At 44.8% G+C, this 14,650-nt stretch overlaps 1 protein-coding gene across 1 annotated transcript in view; it reads left to right on the forward strand.

Moving 5' to 3' along the window:
- LOC135908637 (cytochrome P450 3A31-like) overlaps nucleotides 1-9,006 on the forward strand; it is a 38,470-nt gene extending 29,464 nt beyond the window's left edge. The window contains exons 8-13 of the mRNA XM_065440487.2: nucleotides 1,227-1,296; nucleotides 2,139-2,247; nucleotides 2,312-2,400; nucleotides 3,348-3,488; nucleotides 6,042-6,207; nucleotides 8,842-9,006. Of these exons, the coding sequence (XP_065296559.1) occupies nucleotides 1,227-1,296; nucleotides 2,139-2,247; nucleotides 2,312-2,400; nucleotides 3,348-3,488; nucleotides 6,042-6,207; nucleotides 8,842-8,919 (653 nt within the window). The 3' untranslated portion in view covers nucleotides 8,920-9,006. The remainder of the gene's footprint in view (nucleotides 1-1,226; nucleotides 1,297-2,138; nucleotides 2,248-2,311; nucleotides 2,401-3,347; nucleotides 3,489-6,041; nucleotides 6,208-8,841) is intronic.
- The last annotated feature ends 5,644 nt before the right edge of the window (nucleotides 9,007-14,650 follow it).

Below are 14,650 nucleotides of genomic sequence, written 5' to 3' on the forward strand. Positions count from 1 at the left end.
TAAACTCTGCTGCTTCTGTCGTGCTGTGTGCCTCTCTTATGTGGAGATGGCGAGACCTGGCGTTCAACTTTCTCATCGCTGTGCTCTTCCTGTATCCGTAACGCCATTGCCTGATCCGACCAGTCACGTGGTTTCCTTCCTATTTTCTCGACTGCGCGTGCACGTTTACTCTCCTCCTTCTCAACAAGTGTGCTTCGCTCTAAGCTTCCTCACACGCCTTCACTCTTCTCACCACCACCGTGTTAGACTGCCGTCTGCCAACCATGGAAACCTGATGAAGTAGCTAAAGAAACATATTACTTCGATACATCATATGTTGTTGGCGTGTGGTAGCGGCGGCTCCTTGTTCTAAAGTGTTATACTTCGCGAGAAAAATATATTCACGCAACTTGCACAACAAACTAAACATAAATACAACAGTACAAAGTGTTGCTTAGTCAGTGCAAGGCTGTTTACCTGCTTACGCGCAAGAAATTGTAATAAATGTTTGTTTTGTTTTATGAATTATCATATATACATAATCCTCGTATTTCACTGTCTTGTGTATTGATGACGCACTCTTTTTATTTTCATTTTATATTATTTTTGTTTGTGAGTTTTGTTTACCAACATATATGCTTAAATGTTCACTTCATGTATTGTTAGTTACGTCGTTTTTGCCGTATCGCAGTTTCTTACTTGTAACGGCTACTTGAGCCTTTGTCAAGCTGTCTACACATCTTTTAGCGCAGGTAGCCATCCACTACTATCCGGTGACTAAACTGAATTGATTGATTGAAATATTTTGGATGTTTTACTCTTTTAGACCTGCATGTATTAAATAACCTTAAATGTTCTTGATGCTTTAAGGGGATTAAATTAAGATTCCTTCGAATATGCCGCATCTTCGCGCTGTCCGCACTTGGAATTCGTAAACATTCTCACGTGTAAAATAAATCCTGCCATGCTATTGTTCTTATTTTGTTGTTAACCCGCCGAGGTTGTTCAGTGACTATGGTGTTGGGCTGCTGAGCACGAGGTCGCGGGATCGAATCCCGGCCACGGCGGCTGCATTTCGATGGGGGCGAAATGGGAAAACACCCGTGTACCTAGATTTAGGTGCACGTTAAAGAACCCCCAGGTGGTCGAAATTTCCGGAGTCCCCCACTACGGCGTGCCTGATAATCAGAAAGTGGTTTTGGCACGTAAAACCCAATGATTAAATTGAATATTTTGTTGTTTTTCAGGCAATCAATTTCATAGCCGCCTATCTAGATCGGATGTCTTGGTCAATGCGTGTGTTTTAGTCTCAGCCGGGTAAGTCTCTTTTAATTGCTGTACCACTTACATGTATATTTCAAGCGAGTTTGCGTTGCTACCATAGGTTACCTATGGCAGCAGCGCAAAATTGTAACCTATGCTGCCATAGGTTAAAACATTCCACTGCGCGAGATGGCCAAATAACTTTACTTACAGATATAAATCAAGCGTGCATTTCACCCAACAAGTTTACCTATTTTGACATTGATACGTTACTATATTTATGGAGAAGCAATATGTTGTGAGTACATGCCTAAAAGCGGCTGTACACAAATCTAATTAAAATTTGGTTAAAATTGGTAAGAATAAAAGTATTCTATAACAATGCCCCCAAATGCGAAACTTTGTCAAAAACAGGTGTTAAAGTTCTGTGAACTGCAGAAATTACAGCACCTCAAATCGACCAATTTGACGTACGAGTTAGCGAACGTACGTCGAAATTTTCACGTTGTTTACGGATGTTTTGGAACTGTCGTTCTTTAAAAGAAGCGGTATATTCCAGAGCGATGCATAAGCATAATACGTCAATGCTGTCCGCTTTAGGTTCCTAAATAAGCCAAGCTTATAGAACTGTCGTAACGTCTCTTGTTGCTGCGTGATTGGGTGGTAAACTTCAGGCATCAGTTGTTTATCTAGCGATTTCGAGCAATTTCTGTAAAAACATAATCGCCTTCTTCAAAACCTTTTTCCCAATAAACGGTAGGCTTTATTTTTTTTCGTTTCACTATAACAAACTTGATTCCAGTCGATGCATTGGATGCAGATAAACAATTTCTCCATTTCCATGCCGCTATATAATTGGTCCCGAGCTTAAGATTCCTTTTAACTGCAACTTTCAGGTTGGATAGCACGGTTCACACAGTTGTCTCGGCTCTGTACTCCGTGGCCATGCATACAGACATCCAAGAAAGGCTGAGAAAAGAAATTCACGCCGTGCTGGAGGAGGAGGTAACGGGGATGGCGGTTATCTTCCAAGGTGTCCTTGTCATCTCGATGACTTGTATTCTTGCAGGGTCAGCTCACCTATCAGGCTGTCGGACGTATGAAATACCTCGGCATGGTGATCAAGGAATCGATGCGTCTGTATTCTCAAAACGTTGGGTAAACGAAAACATTCCGTCTCGTTTCATGAACAGCTCTGGTGCGTGGTGATGGGCCTCTTACCCGCTGTAAAAGTAAATTATTTCTGTTAGGCATTTTAAGTGCACCTTCTTCACTTAACCTTAAAGCCAGGCTGCACGCTGAAATCTGGTGCTGCAAACAAATAACACAATCCGGTACTGCACATCATAATATCGTATAAAAGGTGCGCGCCGCAAATTAGAAGACAGAAACTCAGATTTGCTGCTCATTGGCGACACAGTTGTAAGTTCCGAGTGGATGGATTGGTTCAACTATTGATTGATTTCATAATGCTGGGAATTTCCCCAACTTCTGTGGCCGGCTTCTCCGCTCCGCAAATTTCGATTGTCGAATTATAAAGCAGAAATGACATGTGGGCAAAGGAGGAAATGCAATAAACCCCACTCACACGTATCAGCACGCATTAGACTCATAAGGCCATGTATGCATAGGAACATTTCAAACATTGTTGCATGAGGAACAAAGTAATAGTTTTGATTAGCCTGTTGAAGGTTCGTCTTTTAAGTACCAGCGATGCCAGATGTTCCCAATCCTTTCTAAAAGCTCGTAAATCGACGTTATTGCAAACTCAATAGCCACTGCAAGATACCACGTAAACTGTACAGCGTATAGCTTAGATCGAAACGTGCACGCAATGTAGTGTTGCTTTTGATTTATCGCACCAACCAGCTCTCCGGAACAAAGCCACAGACTTCTCCACACCATATATTCTACAGTACATGAAATAAACTAAGTCTATCTACAAATGCAGCATTGTCTGCTCTGCACATTCGCGCATTGGCATAAGAAGTTGCATTAGAACCTACGGCAAAATGTTAGGTTAAGCCTCAGTGGTAGTGTGTACATTATTTTTTTTGTCTATATATGTTATTATTTAGCTTTATAATTCCTTTTCCTGAACCCAGGTTCGTTGCAAGACGTGCGGTTTCCGACTACACGTACAAAGACATTTTCATACCAAAAGGTGTGAACATATTAGCCGCTGCAAGCTGCCTCAACATAAACCCGGACATATGGAGTGATCCAACTGTGTTTGACCCCGAGAGGTAAAGAAATATCTGAGTGCTGTCACAGCACTAAAGGTGTCATTTAGAAAAAGCCTAACGTTCTTGAAAGTAGCATCACGAAGCGTACTTTTTGTTGTGAAAAAAAGATGAAACGCCATGCGTGTTGCATCTTTTGAGACATTAGTGACGTACCCATTTTATAGAATTTATTTATGCCATAAATACGCAACATAGTGTGTCGCCATGCGTGCTAGTCTTTACGCGAGTTTTCATTTTTATATCACTTTGCTGTGTCCTTCTTATCTGTCATCATACGTTATTATGATATACATGCATGGGATAGCATGCCAAGCCTATATGTAGGCTTATCCTCGCCGGTTAACATACAATAATTGTTCTCCTGACATCCCCTTGCAAGTTCAACTCAAAATAATTGCTGCTAAAAGCACTCAAAGGGCCTACGATAAAGCTTGACAAACAGAACTAATAATGTTTATAATTTCTTTTGCTATCTTTCTTGCATATATTCGACACGGACATCATCAGGACAAATGTTTCTGATTTTCCTTTTTTCGTAATCACTGAAATTTCTGCATCCTGGTGTCGTCCTGTCATTTTACAATAAAGGTGATTCTGCAACCACAGAAATTCCTGTAATAAACCTGTATTCGTTTTTTTTATGTCAAAGCTTGTTCTTTTGTGGCTACGGAGAACGTTGTAGGCTAACGACGCATTTTTTTTTAACATATATGATGCCTGCATAAGGACTTCTTCAAACGGTGCATTTCGCGTGATAGCATGCAAGTATTTCAAGTACCTCTCTTAAAACCCGTGCAGAGCGCTTGAAGAGCGCAACAATGAGCACAAGTTTGCGTCTATTACACATTGCGATAACTGCCAGTCGTGGTATGGGCATTTACGAGCGAATCTGCAACAAACTGTCTTTTTAGCTTGCTCTCTGTTGCTCTGGTTTTACTTACGTGATAGTGGACGTTCTTGTTAAACAAACACGCCGCGGTCTAGTCAACCTCAGCGATGATCTCCGCTGTCAAAAAAGCAGAGGTGCTAGAATGTTCCAAAACTAGAATGCTAATGAAATGTGTCGTTAAAATTGATTTCATTATTTCATATTTGAAGTTTCCCAAAAATCGAAAAAGGTTATCATAGCGGACAAAGCCAAGCCAACGTAGCTCGGTCGTGAATTCAGTCCGCTGTATGTCATTTGTGCACTTGAAATGTCTATTTACGAGATATTGTAGTTGAAATAATTATACTTGGTGTTTTAATGGTTGTGACATCTTTTCTGAAGCTTCCAATGTGCAACATGCCTGATCACAACCAGCGTCCCGCCAAAAATAAAAGGTGGATAAAGACGTAAAAGTTGCACCGAGGAGGAGGTGGAAGCAGGAATAGACGGAAGGACAGGGAATTTAGGCAGTTCTCAGACCGACTCGCCACCTTGTACTGGGGAAAGGGGGTAAGGGGAATAAAATTTAATAGAAAAGCGATGTTACAAAACAAAGCAAAGAAGAGCACCAAAAAAAAGGGGATTGGGAAACGAAAGTGTAATACAGCACTGTGAAAGTCTGTCTCTAAACCAGTTTTCCACAGGAAACACAACGCTTTGAAAGCCTTCTGTGCTGAGGACGATTTCGGCCAGTTTGCCGGGGCCCTTTGCTTTGACAAAGGGCATTTGACAAGACTATCTGTCACTCTTGTGCCAAAATCTACGCGTCGACAGGCGTCAAGCACGCTAGACGGCGACACGTATACCGTGTCCCCTTTCGAAAAAAGGAAAAAACAGCTTCATGAGAGCACACAGCGTGTGCAAAGCGACAATTTATAAGCAAAAATAATTACGCGAGCAGCATGCACTGTCTGTAAAAAAAATCTGAACTGGCTATCGCGTTTCATTCGTCCTTTCAGTCACAGTTCTGATTATGCGTACATGACTTTTTTTTCTTGCATCATTTTGACGGAAATTAAGTTCAGACATGTTGTACATTCTGGCGTCGGCTGATCACACGTTTTCGGCTTCAGTCCTCCTAGGCACAGATCACGAACTTTTCCGAGAATACTGCGTAAATTATACCGCTTGTGAAATTTATTATTACAATGAAATTCATTCTTCCTTATGATTTCATAGTGGAGTATTCAGTCTTAGCACGGTGGTAAGGGATTTAGGTAGTGTTCAGATTACAACGCGATATAACTGCGAGTTTCATTCCTTGTCTTATGTAAACAAACAGTCCCACTCAAACATTTTTCTTAGACACGAACATTTGGTTCCTCGTGAATATTTCAGCTTTCTTGTTTGTGCTTTTTCACCCGCCGTGGTTGCTCAGTGGCTATGGTGTTGGGCTGCTGAGCACGAGGTCGCGGGATCGAATCCCGGCCACGGCGGCCGCATTTCGATGGGGGCGAAATGCGAAAACACCCGTGTACTTAGATTTAGGTGCACGTTAAAGAACCCCAGGTAGTCGAAATTTCCGGAGTCCTCCACTACGGCGTGCCTCATAATCAGAAAGTGGTTTTGGCACGTAAAACCCCATAATTAATTAACTGTTTGTGCTTTTTTTGCTTTAACAACAGATTTAGCGATGAGAACAAGGCTAGCATCAACCCCGTTTCTTACCTGCCTTTCGGAAGCGGTCCACGTAACTGCGTAGGCCGTAGGTTTGCCACGCTGAACGTCAAAACAGTTATGGCCACGTTGCTGTCAAGATATCAAGTACGTTTGGACGAAGAGCGCCACAAGGTAAGCGGCATGCAGTCTGACGTATACCACGGCTGTTTCGGTAAAGCGGCCTCGTTTTCTTATGGCAATTTTCACATTAGGTCATGAGCATTAGAATCAGGTGCACAGTTGCGCCAAAAGTTGGACCCAGTGAGAAAGATGGATAGTGTTAAGTTATACGCAGCTGCGAGATTCGCACGAGGAAGCAAGGGGAAAGAAAAGAAACTGCGCTCAGACAATCGGGAGACTGACCTCGACTACGCATACAGAACGAAAGCGCGATGGATACCAAACGAGACTCTACATACTGTAGTTTGCACTGACCAAGTTACACAGACCAAAATAGTGTCAGCAGGGTAGCCTTCAAGCAAGTAATCTCGAGATGGCAGGAAGTAGTAAAACTGCGTGAGTTGGTGGACGTTCATTATAATGGCAGCGTCAATCGGACGTTGACACAGATGATCTTCAATTTCCGTATGTTATAAAAACTTGTTCGGCTGTGAAATCAGCTCTTTTTGAACGTTTTGGTGAATATGAGGGCCCGTGCAAATTAAGATGGGCATCTTTGTATTTAGTGTTTTTAGATTGCAGTAAACTGTAATTTATTAGTTCAGCGCTTGTTCTGTGTTAAAAAATTAAATAATTGAAAAATAATAAGGACATTAGCTTAGTCCCAGTCTTATATAAAACTTTCACCAACGTAGTCTCCAACAGAATAAAGGCAACACTGCACTTTAGCCAACCAAGGGAACGGGCAAGTTTTAGAAAGCGATACTCCGCAGTGGATCCCATCCATGTAATCAATCAGGTAATTGAGAAATCTGGAGAGCACAATCAGCCTATTTATATGGCTTTCATCGATTACGAAATTGCATTTGATTCAATACAGATACCAGCAGTCATGGAGGCATTACGTAATCAAGGAGTGTAATCAAGGAGTACAGACCGCTTACGTAAATATCTTGGAAAACATCTACAAAGATTCCACACCTACCTTAATTCTACACAAGAAAAGTAGGAAGATATCTATAAAGAAGGCCGGGTCAGAAAAGGAGGCACAATCTCTCTAATGCTATTCACTGCGTGCTTGGAAGAAGTATTCAAGCTATTAGGCTGGGAATGCTAAGGAGTAAGGATCAACGGCGAATACCTCAGCAACCTTCGGTTTGCCATTGGAATTGTTCTATTCAGAAACACTCCTGACGAGTTACAACAAATTGATTAAGGACCTTAAGAGGGAAAGTGTAAGAGTGGGACTGAAGATTAATATGCAGAAGGCAAAGATAATGATGAATGACCGGGCAAGGGAACATGAGTTCAGGATCGCCAGTCAGTCTCTTGAATCTGCGAAGGAGTACGTTTACCTAAGTCAATTAATGAGAGGGAACATTCAACATGCGAAGGAAATTCATAAAAGAATAGAAACGGGTTGGATCGCATGCGGCAGACATTGTTAACTCCTGATTGGAAACTTACCATTATCATTGAAATGGAAGCTGTACAATCAGTGAATTTTCCGGTGCTGACATATTGGGCAGAGACTTGGCGACTGACAAAGAAGCTTGATAACAAGATAAGGACCGCGCAAAGAGCGATGAAACGAAGAGTCCTAGGCAAAACGTTGAGAGACAGAAAGAGAATGGTTCGGATCAGAGAGCAACCGGGTATAGCCGATATTCTAATTGACATTAGGAGAAAAAAATGGCCCTGGGCAGGTCCTGTAATGCGCAGGTTAGAAAACCGTTGAACCATTAGGGTTATGGGATGTGTACCAAGAGAAAGGAAGTGTAGTAGAGGATGGCAGAAGACTAGGTGATGCGGTGAAATTGGGAAGTGCGCAGGTGGTGGTTGGAATGGATTGGCGCAGGACAGGGGTAATTGCAGATCGCAGGGAGAGGCCGTCGTCCAGCAGTGGACAAAAAATATGATGATGATGATGTTCTGTGTTTGTATTCTTTGCCTCACCGTGCCATTAGCGCTGCGGCTACAGTGCATCTCTTGATTCAATGGCGCCGAGCTACACGGCTCAAGGCCTTGTAAAGCTGGATAAAGAAACTGTCAGTTTGAACGGTGCAGATTGAAGGGTACCCATGAGTGCACGCTTAGTACACCTGAGACATGTCTTCAAGAGTCCTTTTAGCGGTTGCGATTCTTTACTTCGCTTTGCTTAAGTGTGCTCCTTTGCTACCGTCCAACAGCGCCTTTCTGTTAAAAACTCGTAGCTGTGGCCGCAGGATACATTCTTTGCAATAGATCATGTTTACGGTCGTCCTCACATTTTACGCAAGTGCTCTTTGCTCTGTCGGCTCTGCGTAATTCGTGAGAAGGCACCTATGCAAAGAAGCACCGTGATGAAATAAATGTACGGTTCATACAAAGCAAGTGCATTTACTGAGCGAAACGCGCCCGATTTTATTGCGTGCTAAACGGAGCTGTATTTATCGTTATCAATTTAGCACGCTTTTATACTTATATAAAACATCACTTGGAGGAATTGTGACTTCCGAAAAACCGGCAATAAGTGTTTTTAAAACGTGCTGTATATATGTATGTATACATATATATATAGAAGAATCACCATGCTGAAACAGTATGAAACAGGTATCAGCTGCGGTCTTTGATGTTAAGGCGCTTGCTTTTTTCTGTTTTCTCCAGGAAGGTCTGGAGTTCAGGAGCAATTTCATCACCTCATGCCTGCCGCGCTCCGTGTGGTTCAAGTTTGAGAACGTTTAACCATTGGTTTCTCTTACCCAACAACTGCACCACCGCCATTGGGCTTTAAGCTAATAAACCAGATATTTTCGTCTTGCATGAACATTACTTTGCGATTTGCTGTCTTACTACTAGCATTCTATTATGGTACTCTACATAAGTAGACCGCTACTAGACATATGTAGATATTTGTAGCACAGGCACTCATCTTGCCTCTTTGTCAACTCTTTCCATCCAGTTTAACATATTTACAAACGGTGGTGAGCTTCTCTCCGCAAAACCTTTGTGTAGCCCAGGCGTCACGTGGTACGGGAGCAGGTAGCAAGCAGCTGACCAATAGATTTACCTATGCTGCCTAATTCGCAGCCCTTGCTGAGAAACGAGGCTGAAGAATAAAAAGAAGCGAGAGGCCATATTTTTTATGGAGAACGGGGTTGGGGGAAGGGGGTGTATTCTTCTATACCAATATGTTCCCGCTGTAGTTGAGGTCTGACGTGAATCCTGACGCTCTTTAATGAACGTCTTTGAGGCTAACTTGGGTAACTTGTTATGTGCAACTGGGAATCTACCGCTTTTCAATGCATGCCTTTCACGTCAACACCTTAGTGAGTTGCGCCATGAATGCGCTGGGTATGTGCCGCTCTTCAACGAACCTCTTTCACGCCGAAATGGGTCCCTCTAAGACGCTGGACTGGATGCGTACCGCTGTTCGAGGAAACCCTTTGACGCCGTCTTGGAGTGCTGGGTTCGTGCCACTCTGTCAAGTGCTGTTCTAAAATAAACCTCTTTGATGCTGCTCTTCAATGAACGTCTTTGTTGCCAACTCGGATAACTAATTAGGCACCACTGGGAATGTGCCGCTCTACCATGACGGAAACGATCCCATGAATTTCTGCGATGCTGAGAGGAATTGTACCTACGTAAGAAGCAATCGCCAAAAAAAGCCACCCGACGCGCTAGCAGGCTGCACCACATATGCAGCGGTTATGTGCCTTTCTTGAACGACCTTCTCGCCAACTTGAGTCACTGAGGAGGTGCAACTGCGTGTGCGGCAAGGGATGTAACCATTCTCCACGTTCGCAGCCACCGGCGAGCCACGCCTCTCGTCTCGGACGCCAAGCGCAGTGCCAATAAATGGCGCAGCACGTCCATAAAGAAGCGAGAGGAGCGCGGTTGCCGCATGACGCGTTTTTCATCGTTCTCACGCACCGGCGAGCCATGTATTTTGGAGGCCACGCGCAGGCTTCGCGGAGGCAGCGCTACATGGGTCGAAGTGTTGTTAAGGAAGCGCGGAAGAGGAGTCCCGCATTTGTACACGCTTAATGCATACCTCGTTTCGACAGTGGGACTACGTTGTGTTGCTAATTTGTTTCAATCATAAGGTGGTGCCGTGAACAGTTATCGGGAGATTTCTTCCGCTCTGGTCAGCCAGCTGAAAATGTGGGCGCTTTAAGGCAAAGCTATTCGAAACAGTTTCCATTTCAATTTTGAAATCAGCTCTCCACGATTGTTCAAAACTCTTCAGTGCGGCCCCACTTCGCCTATGTGTCACGCAGCATCTCAAAAAGCACGAAAATAGCCCCGTTTTGTTGTCACAAAGTGTGTGCCCGCGCCCAGCTAGAGAAGGCCGCCATTGTCGCCACAGCCGCAGCGCCGCTCGCACGGCGATCGGGAGGAGGACTCCCCATTGATCCCGAGCTCGCCGGAGCAGTTGGTCACGTGGGTCACCAAGGCGTGACGAGGAACGAGCTTGCCTCGGCGAGTTCGGAAGAGTGGTTTGGAAGACGGAGCAGCGTGGTCGTGCACCGGGAAACAGATGAAGATGTGGTCGGTAGCCGGAAACCCCAAAGGCCGAGGTCTTCGCCGGTAGATCGACAGACGGTGCAAGCCCGTCAAGATCTTCGGCAGCGAGGTACCAGCAGCCCGACGCTCTTCAGATCGGGATCTCGGCAAGCACGCCACAGATAAGCCTCGTGTTCCAACCTGCTCCGAACTTTCCGGCGGACTTGTTTTTTAAATCGCGTTCCATCTGTAATTTAATTATTCATCGCGTGTTCATTTTTCTATATTCAGTTTAGTGTTTGCCTCGTTTAATGTCGCGTGTTTCTTTCATTTGTGTCGCGTATTTTTTTATTATTTCGCGAGTGTTGGAAATCCCCACGTTGTGGGCTTTGTCTCACGGGTTGCGTCAGAGTTGGTGTTGTGTTGACCCGCACGCCTTCCGCGAAGCTTGGCACCATCTCCTTGTGGTTTTTATATTATTTTTTTTCATTAGGTCTCCGGCATGATTTTATATTATTAAACTGAGTGTTGCTTTAACGTTGCCTCCCGTCTCATTCCTCTGGTTCACGGTCGATCAGGCGTGGACCTTATCACCGGTCAGCAGTAGAACCATTAATACCTGCACGCAGGGTGTGTTTGTTGTCACCCAATCGCCTCCAGGTTCGGAGAATGCGAATACGTTACCATCAATCATTGACACTGGTTATGATGTATACAGATTGATAAGCATGACTAGACCCAACAGAAGCAAAATAATTGTTGCTAATTCTACATCTTTTTTTGCTATTAGCCCCGCTATTGGTGAAAAGTTTACGGGTGGCACCCATTAAGCCTGTATGTTCAAGGACATCGCAACGCTGAGAAAATTCACCGCCTCAAAGTGACGCGTACACAATTAGGATGCAATAATATGCCGAACAAAGCCGACCGATTCAATACCTTGTTGCGAAAGGAATAGAAGTCTGCCTGCCGATCACGTAAACCCTGGCTACTCATAGCTGCCGGGGAGCATGAATTTATTTACGTATAGTTACCATTATTGCGTGGCAGTACCACGTTGTCGGGCCTTTTAGGTACGTTTAAAAGATTTCACTGCCCGTATTTCTTTGCTGTGGATGCGTTGTAGCCGCATTTTTGACCTTCCATTGCATGCCGGGTGCAATTTTCTACCAGCCGCTGCAAGCTAAGCAAGGGGAAGCGGGCCAATCACAGACGCCGGCACTACCCTCCTCATCTTGTTATTTACTTTCACTGCGCTATCTACGCCTCTCCAAACTCCTCCCCTCTACTGCGAACTCCTCTGCTCTTGTAAACCAATTAGATAAGAAAAACGTCTTAAAATAGGCAATGCTATTTGTTTTGAAAGCAAACAAAACTCACCTCATTAAACGAGGAGAGCGTCGGACATGTTGATGCAAAAGAACGCTGCTGGTCACCGCCCGGCGGTTAAGTTTGACGTCTGGAGAATGGAATAAAGACAGATTGGAATAGCTTTACTTTAGAGGCCCAGGCGTGTTTCTCGCGACTTGTGCACTTTGTCGTTCAAACACCAAGAGAAAGGGTGCTGCGATTGTGGCGAATTAGCAAAGGCGAAAAGATGTTGCGGGAATAATAAGTCGGTGCTGTACTATAGAACAAGGCGATCTCCAGAACTTTTTGTGATGTCGTCATTACTCAATACACCGCATGGGGCTTGTAAAGCATTTTAGTATCAAGCAAGCAAACAAACAATCAATCGACGAATCAATAATAAATTCATAAATAATAATAAATACAATACCTGTGTACTCGTGGTACGTTCGAGCACGCAGTCATAAGCACACATCGTGCGCTTCCTGGATGGAGTCTCGACGGAGAAGAGCAGGCAAAAGGAGGCACCAGTGTACCAGGTGTTACGTGAGGGGAGATGACATCGCCGCGACGCCACGTCACCGTCGCTCTCGCTCTCATAAAGTTGTGTTATTCACGCGTTCCTTGCCAGCTCACGCTCTCGCCTGGGTTCTAACTGCTCCTCGGCAAGACCAAATCAAACCGCGCCAAGCCCTCGGGGAACTTATAGCTCGAAGGACCACTCAGTGGCGTTTTGTTGCGAATGCCTTCGCATTCACAACTCATAAGACGTACTTATACTCCGCTTCGTACATAGCACTCAAAGCTGTGGAAGCTACACAAGAAGTTCTGTCATGAAAAGTTATCACTTCACGCATTCCGTCTATGCTCCGCAGGGCGTTCCACGTTCATGCTTCGCTGCGCGCAACAGCGTTCGCTCGCGCGAGCATGTACGTGAGGCCCCTCGCGACAGGTTGTAAATAGAAAATCCTAAAATTACAACAAAAATAAAAATAATCTAAAACAACACATTAGCCGCCGTATACCGCAGTGCGATTGTTTCAAAGGATTAAAACTTGTTTCATTCAATATAAGAACCAATTGCGCACGATTGCGGTCAACAGACATCTAACTATATCCAAGGGCGAACCAAGCCACTGCAGGAAGTCTAGCTTTTAGAACGCCAGATGCCCAAGAAGAGACTCGGCCGGGACTCTGTAGGTTCTCTCATGCCTGCTCTTGTCGACAGGAGGCGTGACAGAACGGCTTTGTTGAAATCACCTGAAACACCAGATATATCAACAGCATTGGTGCCATTTTCGGCACAAAGCAACGCGAAGTGGACCGGCACCTCAGGATGCAATTTCGGGTGAGCTGAATGGCACCTCGAAGCTCTACGGCTGTTCATTTGAAGGCTACATGTGAAAGGAGTCGCTAACCCTAACCGCCGGCGCCTCGCCGGCGGCTGGCCAAATAAACGCCTGAAGCGTCATGGACGAAGAAGCAATCAGAAGCGCACGATCAAAATTGTAGGGAAGAATTCGTTACTCTTCCAACCGTGACACGCCCTGCGAAGCCCAAGACCATCGTTTCACGGTTGGCAACTAAAATCGATTTATAAGAACCCATGCTCTACCATGTGAGCGCTGCCATCGCGGCAGCCGCTGGACTTACGACAGCCGAATCTCTGGATGTCACTACCCAAGTGAGACAGCTGGAGAACCTTGCAGATGCGGAAAACCGGCGGGAATCTGCAGCGTAGAAGCTCACTGCACTCAAGACACTGCAGTTCGGAGGGGAACAAAACTAAATAACAGCATACGTGGCCCATGAGCTGTACAATGCAATGGGTGTAGCTAAAGGGCTCCCACTTGACATCCCGGACGGCGAACTGAAAACAGTCATAACGCTTGAAGATCGGGAAGTTCTAGCAGCGAGAAGGCTGCGCCGATCAATAACTATACTCATCCCTGTCAAGGGACCAAAGCTAGCCAAGAAAGCCCTGCTTGGGAGATCAGTCACTAAAATACAGCCATTCAGTCCCAAAGCGACCCAATGTACAACATGCTTCACCATTGGGCACCCAGCCGATGTCTGCCCAGTGCGCTGTAGCCTTGGGCCCGAAAATACGACGTGCACTTCATCTCATCTCTTGCGCTACCATACTCGTAATGAACGTTAACAAAGAGCCCGTTTGTCAGTTCTCTGCAACATTCTTGCTAAACGGAATACTGAAATACCACAGTGAAGGCTGTCTAGAGAATATCGAAAATGTGCGCAGACACGGCATTCCCGCCTTTCTTGGCGTCCTGCAAAACTTGCTAGTTTCACGCATGACGGCCGATCCCGATGCCAAGCACCCAAAAGCAACATTCCGTCCCTAACTTTCATCTTAATACTGCTATTAACGCTTTAATTACAACGTCACTGAAAAGGCGCCTCACATAGCCATTTAGAGACATGACAATGAGCTTGAAGAGCAAATTAGTGCCCTCCACTCAGTGCTTTCGAATGAAAAATTCAGTTGCTCTCAAAATTAAAATCATACAAACAAATCACTGCGCACGCAGCGCCAGGTAAGACAACAAAGCAAATACTTGCTATACAAAGGACAGCGCAACTGAAAACAGTGAGGAACAAC

The sequence above is a fragment of the Dermacentor albipictus genome, chromosome 1 (assembly GCF_038994185.2).
Source record: "Dermacentor albipictus isolate Rhodes 1998 colony chromosome 1, USDA_Dalb.pri_finalv2, whole genome shotgun sequence".
NCBI lineage: Eukaryota > Metazoa > Arthropoda > Arachnida > Ixodida > Ixodidae > Dermacentor > Dermacentor albipictus.